General features: G+C 41.6%; 1 protein-coding gene across 1 annotated transcript in view; it reads right to left on the bottom strand.

Annotated features, from left to right (window-relative positions):
• The window catches only part of TRIM28 (tripartite motif containing 28), a 253,485-nt gene that overhangs the window by 72,030 nt on the left and 162,521 nt on the right, over positions 1–18,934 (bottom strand). Inside the window, exons 8-10 of the mRNA XM_053691009.1 lie at positions 8,824–8,970; positions 8,639–8,753; positions 2,153–2,238 (exon numbers count right to left, since the gene is read on the bottom strand). Of these exons, the coding sequence (XP_053546984.1) occupies positions 2,153–2,238; positions 8,639–8,753; positions 8,824–8,970 (348 nt within the window). The remainder of the gene's footprint in view (positions 1–2,152; positions 2,239–8,638; positions 8,754–8,823; positions 8,971–18,934) is intronic.

The raw sequence follows: 18,934 nt of genomic DNA, 5'->3' as shown, positions 1-18,934 counted from the left end.
ATTAACTGCCCAGTACTTCAGGGGTTTGTCTGAACGCAGTACAATGATCTCTCCTACAATAATACAAATAAGAGCAATTTGTATTGGCAGAACAGTAGTAAACAATTTTTAGTTTAGTCTCCACTCCAGCTTTAAATGAAATGGGAACATGCAGTTTGAAAAAAACACCACAAGATAGCATATGGGTAGTAAGTGGAGATATCTGTTTAAGTATCGGTGCATTTGCACAAGTACTCATGCAAATACTTGGTATCGGTACTGATACTAGTATCGGTGCAACCCTACTGTAAACCCCCTCTACACCTCAGCTTAACCTATTCTGGAATCCGCTGAAGCACTGTCCGGTCCGTTACTATCTCTTTCAAGAGCAAACACTCAGACTTAAATCCTCCATTCCTTCCAATACCCGGAAGTGCTAACAGTCGTACACAACTAAATTGGTGCCACACAACTCCGCCCATCTTGGGCGTTAATAGTCATCTCCCAGTCGCCATTAATATTTGTACTAAGTGGAACCGCCGGGAGCATAAAAACGTACTGATCAGCTTCAGATTGGGCAGTTGCTAGTCCGAGTGTTCTAATTTAATCGTGGAACCACCTCACACTGAGCTCGCTCTCTGCAGTATAGCTCATCGTTGTCTTGGCAATATGTAATCTCCCGGTCGGCTATTAAACCGCCGGGAGATGAGAACACATGTCCCATTCAGCCCCAGTGCCTGCACCCAAACTGTCCAAAGTGTCCCCTAAGACTCTAGAGGAATCTATCTTGTAACCCTCTGATAAAGAGCCCAAATTCAATGAGGTATAAATAAAATAGATAGTGTCCAACCTTTTTTCTGAGTTTTACTTCAACCCCCAGAATAAAGTCAGCACTTACCTCATTTTCTGCCTGACAGCAAGGCAGTTCCCAGGTTTGAGAGGTTCTCTCCCTCACATGGACCTGTAATTAAACAAAAGTCCTGAGTAATATCCCTGAGATTTTCTTGGTAAGGGCAGCATCAGTATGGGAGGCGCAGTGAGAATTATGTCCCACAAGTACCCATTGCTCTAAAGCCACCACAGCTCTACTGAAGAGACTGATATGGACTACGGCTACACCCGAGAACAAAGCAGCACAATCTTTTACTACTTTAAAAATAAACTCTTGATTGAAGAATCTTTTCTAACACCTAACTTTACCACCTCCTTGCACTTAACGTAGGCAAAGAGAATGACTGGGGTGGGAGGGAAGGGAGGAGCTATGTATCAAGAGATCTATTCCTTGATAGATACACATGCAGCACCTGTTTTGTATTTTTCTTTTTAGTCACATTCTACTGACTTCGTTTAGAGTGCAGCCATTGTTTCACCACACTGAAGAGAATCAAACATTCTATGTAGGTTGGTACATTGAGGATCTAGACCACTGGACTATAGATATTACAGTTAGTAATTTGAACTTTGATTTACTCTAATAGGCAGTGTAAGCAGAGTGCCAAGGATCAGCATCTACAACGATATTCGCAGATCTCTGCTTTTCAGCTGGGAGGCCTATGACATTTCCAAAATGGAAAAATATTTTTCACTAACTGACTAAACTATCTACCCACATATCCTTCACAGGCACAGAGGAAGAAAGGGTCAGCGTAACTCCTCTTGACGTGTAGATCAGCAAATCTGAATTACTTTAATTTTTTGCTGGAGGAAAGAAAAAAAAAAAATGGATTCCGGTAGAGTGGGGGTATTAAAAGCTCTGGTTTGTTAGGGTTTTTTTTGCCTCCAAGTGGACTAGAGTTTAATCCCACATGCAATGGCTCAGACTCACCATCTCATGAAAAATATTCAAGTCAAAGGGACTTTCAAGACAAAATTAGAATACACAGGTGTACTTTAGTTTTGATTATAAGCATTTTTGCAATACAAATTAAAAATAATTCTAGTAAAAGCTATAGCCGTTTCAAGAGATTCATACTCAAAATCAGTATACTATACCTGCTGCAAACTAACCATTTTCACTGCAGCGAAGCATCATGGGCAGTTGCATGTATGTCTGCATATAGACTAATCTACTGGCTACCTTTAAAATGCACACTGATTTGACAGCTAAAAATGTAACACACTTTGTACTGGAATGGACACATTTTGCACTAATTCTCAAAAGAAAAATCAGTACCTGAGATGCAAATTTTGATGAATGGCTTGAGTTTACAGCTGTTGATGAAGAGGAAAGAACACCCAACCTGTCAGACACAATTTTACCTGTAGACAAAGTGTATTTAGTTAAAACCCAAAGTTTGAAAAAAAACATAGCTGTCAAATGAGACTTGGTTAACTATGTCCTGACAGGGATAGGACTTTGTTCTGAATCCAAAGTTACACTATTCAACCATGAGTTTTTCATTGCTAATCTTTCGATTAAAAGATAAGCAATGAAAAAAAAAAAAAAAAAACACTCACGGTTCATGTGAATGGACTGAAGTAGCATAATCAGAACTAACATCAGACAATCATGGCTTTTCTGCAATGCCTTTGATCCCTAGTCCTATTCAATATTAAGCACCAGAGAGATATTGAAGCCCTTCAAACCCTACTATGAGTAATGTTTAACACCTGGCTTCAAAATTTAGTATGAAAAAGGTCAACCTGCTTTCTAAACATTTTTGAAGGTCTTATTTTTAATACTAGTGAACAAGCAAAAAAAAACATAATTTATGTAAGAACTTACCTGATAAATTCATTTCTTTCATATTAACAAGAGTCCATGAGCTAGTGACGTATGGGATATACATTCCTACCAGGAGGGGCAAAGTTTCCCAAACCTTAAAATGCCTATAAATACACCCCTCACTACACCCACAAATCAGTTTAACGAATAGCCAAGAAGTGGGGTGATAAGAAAAAAGTGCGAAGCATATAAAATAAGGAATTGGAATAATTGTGCTTTATACAAAAAAATCATAACCACCACAAAAAAGGGTGGGCCTCATGGACTCTTGTTAATATGAAAGAAATGAATTTATCAGGTAAGTTCTTACATAAATTATGTTTTCTTTCATGTAATTAACAAGAGTCCATGAGCTAGTGACGTATGGGATAATGAATACCCAAGATGTGGATCTTTCCACACAAGAGTCACTAGAGAGGGAGGGATAAAATAAAGACAGCCAATTCCTGCTGAAAATAATCCACACCCAAAATAAAGTTTAATGAAAAACATAAGCAGAAGATTCAAACCGAAACCACTGCCTGAAGTACCTTTCTACCAAAAACTGCTTCAGAAGAAGAGAATACATCAAAATGGTAGAATTTAGTAAAAGTATGCAAAGAGGACCAAGTCGCTGCTTTGCAAATCTGATCAACTGAAGCTTCATTCCTAAACGCCCAGGAAGTAGAAACTGACCTAGTAGAATGAGCTGTAATCCTCTGAGGCGGAGTTTTACCCGACTCAACATAGGCAAGATGAATTAAAGATTTCAACCAGGATGCCAAAGAAATGGCAGAAGCTTTCTGACCTTTTCTAGAACCAGAAAAGATGACAAATAGACTAGAAGTCTTTCGGAAAGATTTAGTAGCTTCAACATAATATTTCAAAGCTCTAACAACATCCAAAGAATGTAACGATTTCTCCTTAGAATTCTTAGGATTAGGACATAATGAAGGAACCACGATTTCTCTACTAATGTTGTTGGAATTCACAACCTTAGGTAAAAATTCAAAAAGAAGTTCGCAACACCGCCTTATCCTGATGAAAAATCAGAAAAGGAGACTCACAAGAAAGAGCAGATAATTCAGAAACTCTTCTGGCAGAAGAGATGGCCAAAAGGAACAAAACTTTCCAAGAAAGCAATTTAATGTCCAATGAATGCATAGGTTCAAACGGAGGAGCTTGAAGAGCTCCCAGAACCAAATTCAAACTCCATGGAGGAGAAATTGACTTAATGACAGGTTTTATACGAACCAAAGCTTGTACAAAACAATGAATATCAGGAAGAATAGCAATCTTTCTGTGAAAAAGAACAGAAAGAGCAGAGATTTGTCCTTTCAAGGAACTTGCGGACAAACCCTTATCTAAACCATCCTGAAGAAATTGTAATATTCTCGGAATTCTAAAAGAATACCAAGAAAAATGATGAGTAAGACACCAAGAAATATAAGTCTTCCAGACTATAATATATCTCTCTAGATACAGATTTACGAGCCTGTAACATAGTATCAATCACAGTTAGAGAAACCTCTTTGACTAAGAATCAAGCGTTCAATCTCCATACCTTTAAGTTTAAGGATTTCAGATCCGGATGGAAAAAAGGACCTTGCGACAGAAGGTCTGGTCTTAACGGAAGAGTCCATGGTTGGCAAGATGCCATCCGGACAAGATCCGCATACCAAAACCTGTGAGGCCATGCCGGAGCTATTAGCAGAACAAACGAGCATTCCCTCAGAATCTTGGAGATTACTCTTGGAAGAAGAACTAGAGGCGGAAAGATATAGGCAGGATGATACTTCCAAGGAAGTGATAATACATCCACTGCCTCCGCCTGAGGATCCCGGGATCTGGACAGATACCTGGGAAGTTTCTTGTTTAGATGAGAGGCCATCAGATCTATCTCTGGAAGTCCCCACATTTGAACAATCTGAAGAAATACCTCTGGGTGAAGAGACCATTCGCCCGGATGCAACGTTTGGCGACTGAGATAATCCGCTTCCCAATTGTCTACACCTGGGATATGAACCGCAGAGATTAGACAGGAGCTGGATTCCGCCCAAACCAGAATTCGAGATACTTCTTTCATAGCCAGAGGACTGAGTCCCTCCTTGATGATTGATGTATGCCACAGTTGTGACATTGTCTGTCTGAAAACAAATGAACGATTCTCTCTTCAGAAGAGGCCAAAACTGAAGAGCTCTGAAAATTGCACGGAGTTCCAAAATATTGATCGGTAATCTCACCTCCTGAGATTCCCAAACTCCCTGTGCCGTCAGAGATCCCCACACAGCTCCCCAACCTGTAAGACTTGCATCTGTTGAAATTACAGTCCAGGTCGGAAGAACAAAAGAAGCCCCCTGAATTAAACGATGGTGATCTGTCCACCACGTTAGAGAGTGTCGAACAATCGGTTTTAAAGATATTAATTGAGATATCTTCGTGTAATCCCTGCACCATTGGTTCAGCATACAGAGCTGAAGAGGTCGCATGTGAAAACGAGCAAAGGGGATCGCGTCCGATGCAGCAGTCATAAGACCTAGAATTTCCATGCATAAGGCTACCGAAGGGAATGATTGTGACTGAAGGTTTCGACAAGCTGTAATCAATTTTAGACGTCTCTTGTCTGTTAAAGACAGAGTCATGGACACTGAATCTATCTGGAAACCCAGAAAGGTTACCCTTGTTTGAGGAATCAAAGAACTTTTTGGTAAATTGATCCTCCAACCATGATCTTGAAGAAACAACACAAGTCGATTCGTATGAGACTCTGCTAAATGTAAAGACTGAGCAAGTACCAAGATATCGTCCAAATAAGGAAATACCACAATACCCTGTTCTCTGATTACAGACAGAAGGGCACCGAGAATCTTTGTGAAAATTCTTGGAGCTGTAGCAAGGCCAAACGGTAGAGCCACAAATTGGTAATGCTTGTCTAGAAAAGAGAATCTCAGGAACTGAAAATGATCTGGATGAATCGGAATATGCAGATATGCATCCTGTAAATCTATTGTGGACATATAATTCCCTTGCTGAACAAAAGGCAATATAGTCCTTACAGTTACCATCTTGAACGTTGGTATCCTTACATAACTATTCAATAATTTTAGATCCAGAACTGGTCTGAAGGAATTCTCCTTCTTTGGTACAATGAAGAGATTTGAATAAAACCCCATCCCCTGTTCCGGAACTGGAACTGGCATAATTACTCCAGCCAACTCTAGATCTGAAACACAATTCAGAAATGCTTGAGCTTTCACTGGATTTACTGGGACACGGGAAAGAAAAAATCTCTTTGCAGGAGGTCTCATCTTGAAACCAATTCTGTACCCTTCTGAAACAATGATCTGAATCCAAAGATTGTGAACAGAATTGATCCAAATTTCTTTGAAAAAACATAACCTGCCCCCTACCAGCTGAACTGGAATGAGGGCCGTACCTTCATGTGAACTTAGAAGCAAGCTTTGCCTTTCTAGCAGGCTTGGATTTATTCCAGACTGGAGATGGTTTCCAAACTGAAACTGCTCCTGAGGACGAAGGATCAGGCTTTTGTTCTTTGTTGAAACGAAAGGAACGAAAACGATTGTTAGCCCTGTTTTTACCTTTAGATTTTTTATCCTGTGGTAAAAAAGTTCCTTTCCCACCAGTAACAGTTGAAATAATAGAATCCAACTGAGAACCAAATAATTTGTTTCCCTGGAAAGAAATGGAAAGTAGAGTTGATTTAGAAGCCATATCAGCATTCCAAGTCTTAAGCCATAAAGCTCTTCTGGCTAAGATAGCTAGAGACATAAACCTAACATCAACTCTAATAATATCAAAAATGGCATCACAGATAAAATTATTAGCATGCTGAAGAAGAATAATAATATCATGAGAATCACGATTTGCTACTTGTTGCGCTAGGGTTTCCAACCAAAAAGTTGAAGCTGCAGCAACATCAGCCAATGATATAGCAGGTCTAAGAAGATTACCTGAACACAGATAAGCTTTTCTTAGAAAGGATTCAATTTTTCTATCTAAAGGATCCTTAAACGAGGTACCATCTGACGTAGGAATGGTAGTACGTTTAGCAAGGGTAGAAATAGCCCCATCAACTTTAGGGATTTTGTCCCAAAATTCTAACCTGTCAGGCGGAACAGGATATAATTGCTTAAAACGTTTAGAAGGAGTAAATGAATTACCCAATTTATCCCATTCTTTGGAAATCACTGCAGAAATAGCATTAGGAACAGGAAAAACTTCTGGAATAACCGCAGGAGCTTTAAAAACCTTATCCAAACGTATAGAATTAGTATCAAGAGGACTAGAATCCTCTATTTCTAAAGCAATTAGTACTTCTTTAAGTAAAGAGCGAATAAATTCCATCTTAAATAAATATGAAGATTTATCAGCATCAATCTCTGAGATAGAATCCTCTGAATCAGAAGAGTCCAAAGAATCAGAATGGTGTTCATTTAAAAATTCATCTGTAGAGAGAGAAGATTTAAAAGACTTTTTACGTTTACTAGAAGGAGAAATAACAGACAAAGCCTTCTTTATGGATTCAGAAACAAAATCTCTTATGTTATCAGGAACATTCTGCACCTTAGATGTTGAGGGAACTGCAACAGGCAATGGTACATTACTAAAGGAAATATTATCTGCTTTAACAAGTTTGTCATGACAAATATTACAAACAACAGCTGGAGGAATAGCTACCAAAAATTTACAGCAGATACACTTAGCTTTGGTAGATCCAGCAGGCAGTGATTTTCCTGTAGTATCTTCTGGCTCAGATGCAACGTGAGACATTTTGCAATATGTAAGAGAAAAAACAACATATAAAGCAAAATAGATCAAATTCCTTATAAGACAGTTTCAGGAATGGGAAAGAATGCCAAATATCAAGCTTCTAGCAACCAGAAGCAAATGAAAAATGAGACTGAAATAATGTGGAGACAAAAGCGACGCCCATATTTTTTAGCGCCAAATAAGACGCCCACATTATTTGGCGCCTAAATGCTTTTGGCGCCAAAAATGACGCCACATCCGGAACGCCGACATTTTTGGCGCAAAATAACGTCAAAAAAATGACGTAACTTCCGGCGACACGTATGACGCCGGAAACGGAAAAGAATTTTTGCGCCAAAAAAGTCCGCGCCAAGAATGACGCAATAAAATGAAGCATTTTCAGCCCCCGCGAGCCTAACAGCCCACAGGGAAAAAAGTCAAATTTTTGAGGTAAGAAAAATATGATAATTCAATGCATAATCCCAAATATGAAACTGACTGTCTGAAAATAAGGAAAGTTGAACATTCTGAGTCAAGGCAAATAAATGTTTGAATACATATATTTAGAACTTTATAAATAAAGTGCCCAACCATAGCTTAGAGTGTCACAAAAAATAAGACTTACTTACCCCAGGACACTCATCTACATGTTTGTAGAAAGCCAAACCAGTACTGAAACGAGAATCAGTAGAGGTAATGGTAAATATAAGAGTATATCGTCGATCTGAAAAGGGAGGTAAGAGATGAATCTCTACGACCGATAACAGAGAACCTTATGAAATAGACCCCGTAGAAGGAGATCACTGCATTCAATAGGCAATACTCTCTTCACATCCCTCTGACATTCACTGCACGCTGAGAGGAAAACCGGGCTCCAACTTGCTGCGGAGCGCATATCAACGTAGAATCTAGCACAAACTTACTTCACCACCTCCCTTGGAGGCAAAGTTTGTAAAAACTGATTTGTGGGTGTGGTGAGGGGTGTATTTATAGGCATTTTAAGGTTTGGGAAACTTTGCCCCTCCTGGTAGGAATGTATATCCCATACGTCACTAGCTCATGGACTCTTGTTAATTACATGAAAGAAAGCTCATCATTCACGTGCCTGCTCATTGGTAAACATTTAATAGCAGAGGAGAGCTGTAAAGACTCAACATAAAAAATATGGTGCTATCGGCAACTTACCAAATAATTCAGCATGTTTTGTCCAAGTATCAGAATCCCACTGAAATTTCAGCTCTCCCAACGGTTCAACAGGGTCTACAACTACTTTCAGAGCACGGTGAAGTTGAAAATATATCTATTAAACAAATTGTCATTAGGATAATTTAAAAATAAAAAAAGCCACACAACCACATCCATCATCTTACCAATTTCTTTGACAACAGCAAAGCAGTATTATTGTCACTTTCCAAGGCCCAAGTAGCAAATCGGAGAATATGCTCCTGATGTTTCTGAAGTTTACTCATTGCCCAATGTTGCTTTTCTAATTTATCTTGTTGTCCTTCAGCAACTTTCTAAAACATAAGCACAAGGCATTGTGGGGGAGATTTAGGGTTTGTAATCCTACAAAGCCCACATAAATAACATTGAGTGCAGAAGTATTTGTTTTATTAATGACCCAATAGGATTGCTTTAAAGTTATAGTGCAGTGTTACAACAAATCAAATATTTAGCCTAGATAGGTTTGGTATTTCAACACCTAAGCCCATCAAAACATCTAGAAGTGAAACAGGGCATGAGAGGAAGGTGCACATCTGCAAATGTACTTATCGGTTAAAAAAAAATAAAAAAAATTGAATGCATTACTGTTGGGAATTCATCCCCTGGCTTGGATGAGGCAAAGAGACTACAGCAAGAGCTTTAAAGTGAGTAAACTTGAGCGCACTCACTCAAGTCATAGCATAGAATTAAAAAAAAAAAAAAATTATGCTTACCTGATAAATCATCTTAATTACTAATGGGACCTCCTGGACAGCAGGAGGCGGCAAAGAGCACCACAGCTCCTCCCTTCCCTCCTGATCCAGTCATTTGACCGAAGTTAGGAAGAGAAAGGAAAAGCCAAGGTGCAGGTGTCTGACGTTTTCAATAACCCATAACCTGTCTAAGAGAACAGGGCGGGCCGTGGACTTGTGTCAAAGAAATAAATTCATCAGGTAAGCATAAATTTTCTTTAAGACACAATGAGTCCATGGATCATCTTAATTACTAATGGGAATTCAATACCCAAGCTAGAGTACACAGATGATACGGGAGGGACAAGACAGGGAACGTAAACAGAAGGCACCACTGCTTGAAGAACCTTTCTCCCAAAAACAGCCTCAGCCGAGGCAAAAGTGTCAAATTTGTAAAACTTAGAAAAAGTGTGGAGAGGACCAAGTTGCAAGCGCCTTGCAAATCTGTTCCACAGAAGCTTCATTCTTGAATGCCCATGAGGAAGCAACAGCCCTCGTGGAATGAGCCGTAACTCTCAGGAGGCTGTTGTCTAGCAGTCTCAAATGAAAAAGGTATGATGCTCTTCAGCCAAAAAGAAGTAGACGTAGCTTTCTGTCCCTTACGTTTTCCTGAGAAAACCACAAAGCAGAAGACTGACAAAAGTCCTTTATTCGCCTGCAGGTAAAACTTTAAAGCACGGACCACGTCCAAATTGTGTAAAAGTCTTTCCTTCTTAGAAGGATTAGGACTCAAGGAAGGTACAACAATCTCCTGATTAATATTCTGATTAGAAACCAACTTAAGAAATCCTAATTTGGTACGCAAAACTACCTTATCTGCATGGAAAATAAGATAAGGAGACTTATACTGTAATGCCGAGAGTTCTGACACTCTCCGAGCAGAAGAAATAGCCACAAGAAATAAAACCTTCCAAGATAACTTAACTAAGGAACGCATAGGTTCAAACAGAGCCCCTTGAAGAACATTGAGAACTAAATTAAGACTCCATGGAAGAGTAACTGGTTTGAACACAGGCCTGATCCTGACCAAGGCCTGCCAAAAAGATTGAACATCTGGGACATCAGCCAGATGTTTGAGCAACAAAATAGAAAAAGCCGAGATTTGACCCTTTAGGGAGCTTGTCGATAAACCTCTCTCCAAACCCTCTTGGAGAAAAGAATCCTAGGAATCATAACTACTCCATGAGTAGCCCTTGGATTCACACCAATAAAGATATTTACGCCAAATCTTATAGTAAATAATCCTAGTTACAGGTTTATGAGCCTGAATTATGGTCTCTATGACCGAATCGGAAAATCCCGGCTTTGATAAAATAAAGCATTCAATCTCCAAGCAGTCAGCTTCAGAGAAAATAGATTTGGGTAAAGGAAAGGCCCCTGAACTAAAAGGTCTTTCCTCAACGGAAGTCTAAGGTGGAAGAGAAGTCATCTCCACCAAATCCAGCAAGGCCAGGCCGGTGCTATGAGGATCACCGAGGCTCTTTCCTGCTTGATTTGAGCAATTACTCAAGACAGAAGAGCAAACGGAGGAAACCGGTATGCTAGATTGAATGTCCAAGGGGCCGACAGAGCATTTATCGGTTCCGCCTGGGGATCCCTGGATCTCAACCCGTATCTCGGGAGCTTGGCATTCTGTCGAGATGTCATGAGATCTAACTCGGGCCGACCCCATTTGAGAATCAGGCTGGACAACACTTCTGGATGGAGTTCCCACTCCCCCGGATAAAAAGGTCTGCCTGCTCAGAAAATCCGCCTCCCAGTTCTCCACCCCTGGGATATGGATCGCCGACAGCAAGAATGGGTCTCCGCCCACTGAATTATTTTGGATACCTCTCATTGCCAAGGAACTCCTTGTTCCTCCCCGATGATTGATGTAAGCCACTGACGTTATGTTGTCCGACTGGAACCTGATGAACTGCACCGAGGCTAACTGGGGCCAGGCCAGAAGAGCATTGTAAAATGCTCTCAGTTCCAGAATGTTTATGGGTAAAACCCGACTGCCTGAGTCCATATTCGGGTGTGCTAGCTGGAGGCGCTGGTTCAACTTGTATCAGTCGTTGGTATCTTCCTTTCTCGGTTGTATAACTCTAGGTGCAAAATAGTGGTGCTGAAATATCAGACAATACACCATACAAAGGTGAATATCTACTCACAGTGTATATTGCAGGTTACCGGCTCCTTCCCAATATGAAAAGACAATATCACAGATTCAGTAAAAAAGTTTGTCTTTATTTGGCTCAACGCAAAAGCGTTTCAACGGTCCCAGCCGTCTTTCTCAAGAGCAACCAAAGTGCTTTACAAACCAAAGCATCATCGATGCTTTGGTTTGTAAAGCACTTTTATTGCTCTTGAGTTATACAACCGAGGAAGGAAAGGAAGATACCAACGACTGATACAAGCTGAACCAGCGCCTCCAGCTAGCACACCTGATATATTCACACAGACCTTGGGAGAGACTGTGGGACGGCTGCGGTTCACCAGAAGGGGAAAGTATTATTACATATTATACACCTGTTTGCATGTATATCTGAGTCCATATTCCCTGAGCCTTTAGAGAGCCCCAGACTGCTCCCCACCCTAGAAGGCTGGCATCTGTTGTCACAATCGCCTAAGATGGTCTGCAAAAGCATGTTCCTTGGGAGAGAATTCAGAGACCACCATTGTAGAGAGTCCCGTGTCTCCTGTTCCAGAAGTCGTCGAGGGGACAAGGCCGAATAATCTCCGTTCCATAGTCTCAGCATGTTCAACTGCAGAGCTCCGAGATGGAAGCGAGCAAATGGGATGATGTCCATTGTTGCCACCATCAGCCCGATTAACTCCATGCATTGAGTCAGATGGTCGAGGAGTGGACTGAAGGGCTAGACAAGTATCGATCATCTTTAATTTCCTGACTTCTGTCAGAAAAATCTTCATAGACAGTCTATTTTGGTTCCTAGGAAATTTACCCTTGTGTTTGGAACTCTTTTCTAAATTCACCTTCCAGCCGTGGGATCTTAGAAAGGACAACACCAAGTCCGTATGAGATCTTGCTAGCTGAAAGGATGGCGCCTGAATTAGGATGTTGTCCAGATAAGGCGCTACTGCAATGCCCTTTGATCGAAGTACTGCCAACAGAGATCCCAGAACCTTTGTGAAGATTCTGGGGGCTGTGGCGAGACTGAAAAGAGCCACAAACTGGTAGTGTTTGTCCAGAAAGGCAAACCTTAAAAACTTGTGATGATCCCTGTGAATGGGAACATGTAGGTATGTGTCCTTCAAATCCACTATTGTCATAAATTGACCCTTCTGGATCAATGGGAGGATAAAACGAATTGTTTCCATCTTGAAGGACGGAACCCTGAGAAACAGAATTTATGCTTACCTGATAAATTACTTTCTCTTGCGGTGTATCCAGTCCATGGATTCATCCTTTACTTGTGGGATATTCTCTTTCCCTACAGGAAGTGGCAAAGAGCACACAGCAGAGCTGTCCATATAGCTCCCCCTCCCAGTCATTCGACCAAAGGTTAGGAAGAAAAAGGAGAAACCATAGGGTGCAGTGGTGACTAGTTTAAACAAAAAAATTTTTTACCTGACTTAAATGCCAGGGCGGGCTGAGGACTGGATACACCGCAAGAGAAAGTAATTTATCAGGTAAGCATAAATTCAGTTTTCTCTTGCAAGGTGTATCCAGTCCACGGATTCATCCTTTACTTGTGGGATACCAATACCAAAGCTTTAGGACACGGATGAAGGGATGGAACAAGACAGGTACCTTAAATGGAAGGCACCACTGCTTGCAAAACCTCTCCCAAAAATAGCCTCCGAAGAAGCAAAAGTATCGAATTTGTAAAATTTGGAAAAAGTATGCAGTGAAGACCAAGTCACTGCCTTACAAATCTGTTCAACAGAAGCCTCATTTTTGAAAGCACATGTGGAAGCCACTGCTCTAGTAGAATGAGCAGTAATTGTTTCAGGAGGCTGCTGGCCAGCAGTCTCATAGGCCAAACGGATGATGCTTTTCAGCCAAAGGGAAAGAGGTAGCAGTCGCTTTCTGACCTCTCATCTTACCAGAATAGATAACAAACGAGGATGTTTGTCTGAAATCCTTAGTTGCTTGTAAATAGAACTTTAAAGCACGAACTACATCAAGATTGTGTAACAGACGTTCCTTCTTCGAAGAAGGATTAGGACACAGAGAAGGAACAACTATTTCCTGGTTAATATTCTTGTTAGAAACAACTTTAGGAAGAAAACCAGGCTTGGTACGCAAAACTACCTTATCTGCGTGGAACACCAGGTAAGGTGAATCGATAATTCTGAAACTCTTCGAGAAGAAGAGATAGCTACCAAAAACAAAACTTTCCAAGATAACTTAATGTCTATGGAATGTAAAGGTTCAAACGGGACCGAACTGAAAGAACTAGATTTAGACTCCATGGCGGAGCCACGGGTTTATAGACTGGCTTGATTCTGACTAAAGCCTGAGCAAACGCTTGAACGTCTGGTACCTCTGCCAGACGCTTGTGTAAAAGGATAGACAGAGCAGATATCTGTCCCTTTAAGGAACTAGCTGACAATCCTTTATCCAATCCTTTTTGGAGGAAAGACAATATCCTGGGAATCCTAATCTTACTCCATGAGTAACCCTTGGATTCACACGAATTCAGATATTTCCGCCATATCTTATGGAAGATTTAACAGACTAGTAGTATACACAAACAGGCTTGGAAATCACTTTAATCAAATAAAAAACACAATTTGAAAAAAGTTACTGTGCCTTTAAGAGATAAAAAGCACACAATTTTACAAAACAGTGAAAAATGCAGCAATCCTTTTGAAATTTTCACAGTATGTACCTAAAGCCTTAATAAGATTGCACCACAAGTTTCAAAACGATTAACCCCTTAATGCCCAAACCGTAGCAGCCTAAAGCCAACACCCGGTTAAAATTACTACAGCACCTTGCCACAGCCTTGCTATGGCCCTACCTGCCCTTAGGGATCAGATTTGGGGGAATAAAGCTTCTTTAAGGCCCTCAAACATCAGCAGGACCCTCCATGTGAAGCGGCGAAATTAGGCCCCTCCCACTCTACCCCAGAGCTGTGAGGCCTAGTAAATCACTCCTAAGTGAATAAAAAACAGCCATGTGGGTAATAACCCCAGAAAGAACCCAAAAGGGCTTTCAAAGTGTCTTGCAAACGAAAAATTCCTTAGCTAAATAATCGATTGCCCTGAATAAATGTCAATCAGCATTATTAGCCCTATTATGTAAGCATTTAATTCCTTACTAAGTCTGTGAACAAGCTTACCCTCCCCTCATGGGGATATTGCCAGTCTCTTCTAGCATTATCTCAGTCTTGTCTAGAAATAAGACTGAACATACCTTATTGCAGATCACCCTGCAAACCGTTCCCCCCAACTGAAGTTTTGTGGTACTCAGTCCTGTGTGGGAACAGCAGTGGATTTTAGTTACAACATGCTAAAATAATTTTCCTCTCAGCAGAAATCACTTTTCTGCTAGAGAGTAAATAGTACAAACCGGTACCATTTAAAATAACAAACTTTTGATTGAAGATAATACTACAATTCTAACACCACATTCACTTTACTCTCCTGTAGAGAGACCCTAGTGCTTAGAGCCGGCAAAGAGAATAACTGGGGGGTGGAGCTAGAGGGGAGCTATATGGACAGCTCTGCTGTGTGCTCTTTGCCACTTCCTGTAGGGAAGGAGAATATCCCACAAGTAAAGGATGAATCCGTGGACTGGATACACCTTGCAAGAGAAAACTTGTTTAAACTCTTGAGGTCTAGAATAGGTCTGAATGTTCCCTCTTTTTTGGGGAACCACAGATTGGAATAAAACCCCAGTCCCTGAATTGGAACAGGAACAATCACTCCCAGAGCGGAAATGTATCCTACACAGTGTAAGAACGCCTCTCTTTATCTGGTCTGCAGATAATCTTGAAATTAGAAATCTGCCTCTGGGAGGAAAAACCTTGAACTCCAATTTGTACCCAAGATACTATTTCTACTGCCCAGGGATCCAGAACATCCCGAACCCTGGCTTGAACAAAGGAAAGTCTGCCCCCTACCAGATTAGGTCCTGGATCGGGGGCATGCTCTTCATGCTTTCTTGGAATCACTAACCGGCTTCTTAGACGACTTTCCTTTGTTCCAAGACCGACTGGGTTTCCATGCAGGCTTAGACTGTTCCTGCTTAGAGGAGGAAGAAACATAATTTATGCTTACCTGATAAATTTATTTCTCTTGTAGTGTGTTCAGTCCACGCGTCATCCATTACTTATGGGATATATTCTCCTTCCCAACAGGAAGTTGCAAGAGGATCACCCAAGCAGAGCTGCTATATAGCTCCTCCCCTCATGTCATATTCAGTCATTCGACCGAAACAAGACGAGAAAGGAGAAACTATAAGGTGCAGTGGTGACTGGAGTTATAATTTCAAAATTTAGAACCTGCCTGAAAAAGACAGGGCGGGCCGTGGACTGAACACACTACAAGAGAAATAAATTTATCAGGTAAGCATAAATTATGTTCTCTTGTTAAGTGTGTTCAGTCCACGGGTCATCCATTACTTATGGGATACCAATACCAAAGCTAAGTACACGGATGATGGGAGGGACAAGGCAGGAACATTAAACAGAAGGAACCACTGCCTGTAGAACCTCTCTCCCAAAACCAGCCTTCGAAGAAGCGAAAGTGTCAAATTTGGAAAATTTGGAAAAAAGTATGAAGTGAAGACCAAGTTGCAGCCTTGCAAATCTGTTCAACAGAGGCCTCATTCTTAAAGGCCCAGGTGGAAGCCACAGCTCTAGTGGAATGAGCTGTAATTCTTTCAGGAGGCTGCTGTCCAGCAGTCTCATAGGCTAAACGTATTATGCTACGAAGCCAAAAAGAGAGAGAGGTAGCCGAAGCCTTTTGATCTCTCCTCTGTCCAGAGTAAACGACAAACAGAAGAAGTTTGTCTAAAATCTTTAGTTGCCTGTAAGTAGAACTTCAGAGCACGGACCACGTCTAGATTATGCAAAAGACGTTCCTTCTTTGAAGAAGGATTAGGACATAACGATGGAACAATCTCTTGATTGATATTCCTGTTAGAAACAACCTTAGGTAAAAACCCAGGTTTAGTACGCAGAACTACCTTATCTGAATGAAAGATCAGATAAGGAGAGTCACAATGTAAGGCAGATAACTCAGAGACTCTTCGAGCCGAGGAAATAGCCATCAAAAACAAAACTTCCCAAGATAAAAGCTTAATATCAATGGAATGAAGGGGTTCAAACGGAACACCCTGAAGAACTTTAAGAACCAAGTTTAAGCTCCACGGAGGAGCAACAGCTTTAAACACAGGCTTAATTCTAGCCAAAGCCTGACAAAAGGCCTGGACGTCTGGATGCTCTGCCAGACGTTTGTAAAAGAATAGACAGAGCCGAAATCTGTCCCTATAGCGAACTAGCGGATAAACCCTTTTCTAAACCCTCTTGTAGAAAAGCTAATATCCTAGGAATCCTAACCTTACTCCATGAGTAACTCTTGGATTCGCACCAATATAAATATTTACGCCATATCTTATGGTAAATTTTTCTTGTCACAGGTTTCCGAGCCTGTATTAATGTATCAATAACCAAATCCGAAAACCCACGCTTTGATAGAATCAAGCGTTCAATTTCCAGTCAGCCTCAGAAATTAGGTTTGGATGGTTGAAAGGACCCTGAATTAGAAGGTCCTGCCTCTGAGGAAGAGACCATGGTGGACAGGACGACATGTCCACTAGGTCTGCATACCAGGTCCTGCGTGGCCACGCAGGCGCTATCAGAATTACCGATGCCCTCTGTTTGATCCTGGCAATCAGCCGAGGTAGCAACGGAAATGGTGGAAACACATAAGCTATGTTGAAAACCCAAGGGGCTGCTAATGCATCTACCAGCACCACTCCCGGGTCCCTGGACCTGGATCCGTAACAAGGAAGCTTCGCGTTCTGGTGAGATGCCATGAGATCCAGATCCGGTTTGCCCCAACGACGAATCAGTTGAGCAAATACCTCCGGGTGAAGTTCCCACTCTCCCGGATGAAAAGTCTGGCGACTTAGGAAATCCGCCTCCCAGTTCTCTACGCCTGGGATGTGAATCGCTGACAGGTGGCAAGAGTGAGACTCTGCCCAGCGAATTATCTTCGAGACTTCCAACATCGCTAGGGAACTCCTGGTTCCCCCTTGATGATTGATGTAAGCCACAGTCGTGATATTGTCCGACTGAAATCTGATGAACCTCAGCTTTGCTAACTGAGGCCAAGCTAGAAGAGCATTGAATATTGCTCTTAATTCTAGAATGTTTATTGGGAGGAGTTTCTCCTCCTGAGTCCACGATCCCTGAGCCTTCAGGGAATTCCAGACTGCTCCCCAGCCTAGAAGGCTGGCATCCGTTGTTACAATCGTCCAATCTGGCCTGCGAAAGGTCATTCCTTTGGACAGATGAACCGGTGACAACCACCAGAGACGCGAATCTCTGGTCTCCTGGTCCAAATTTAGCAAAGGGGACAGATCTGAGTAATCCCCGTTCCATTGACTGAGCATGCATAGTTGCAACGGTCTGAGATGCAGGCGCGCAAATGGCACTATGTCCATCGCCGCGACCATTAAGCAGATTACCTCCATGCACTGAGCTACTGATGGGCTTGGAATGGAATGAAGGACACGGCAAGCATTGAGAATCTTTGATAACCTTGACTCAGTCAGGTAAATCTTCATCTCTACATAATCTATAAGAGTCCCTAGAAAAGGGACCCTTGTGAGTGGTAACAGAACTCTTTTCCACGTTCACTTTCCACCCATGCGACCTCAGAAATGCTAGAACTATCTCTGTATGAGACTTTGCATTCTGAAAACTTGACGCTTGTATCAGAATGTCGTCTAGGTACGGAGCCACCGCTATGCCTCATGGTCTTAGTACCACCAGAAGTGAGCCCAGAACCTTCGTAAAAATTCTCGGGGCTGTGGCTAACCCGAAGGGAAGAGCCACAAACTGGTAATGCCTGTCTAGAAAGGCAAACCTCAGGTACCGATAATGATCTTTGTGAATCGGTATATGAAGGTAAGCATCCTTTAAGTCCACCGTGGTCATATATTGACCCTCTTGGATCATGGGTAGGATGGTTCGAATGGTTTCCATCTTGAACGATGGTACCCTTAGGAATTTGTTTAAGATCTTGAAGTCCAAGATTGGTCTGAAAGTTCCCTCTTTTTGGGAACCACAAATAGATTTGAGTAAAATCCTTGTCCCTGTTCTGATCGCGGAACTGAGTGGATCACCCCCATGATTAAGAGGTCTTGTACACATTGTAGAAATGCCTCTCTCTTTACTAGGTTTGTCGATAACCTCGAAAGATGGAACCTCCCTTGTGGAGGAGAGGATTTGAAATCCAGAAGGTATCCCTGAGATATAATCTTTAACGTCCAGGGATCCTGCACATCTCTTGCCCAAGCCTGGGCAAAGAGAGAAAGTCTGCCCCCCACTAAATCCGTCTCTGG

The sequence above is a fragment of the Bombina bombina genome, chromosome 8, assembly GCF_027579735.1.
Source record: "Bombina bombina isolate aBomBom1 chromosome 8, aBomBom1.pri, whole genome shotgun sequence".
NCBI classification, from domain to species: domain Eukaryota; kingdom Metazoa; phylum Chordata; class Amphibia; order Anura; family Bombinatoridae; genus Bombina; species Bombina bombina.
Note: the sequence above shows the minus strand (reverse complement) of the source record. Positions and strands in the feature narration are given on the sequence as shown.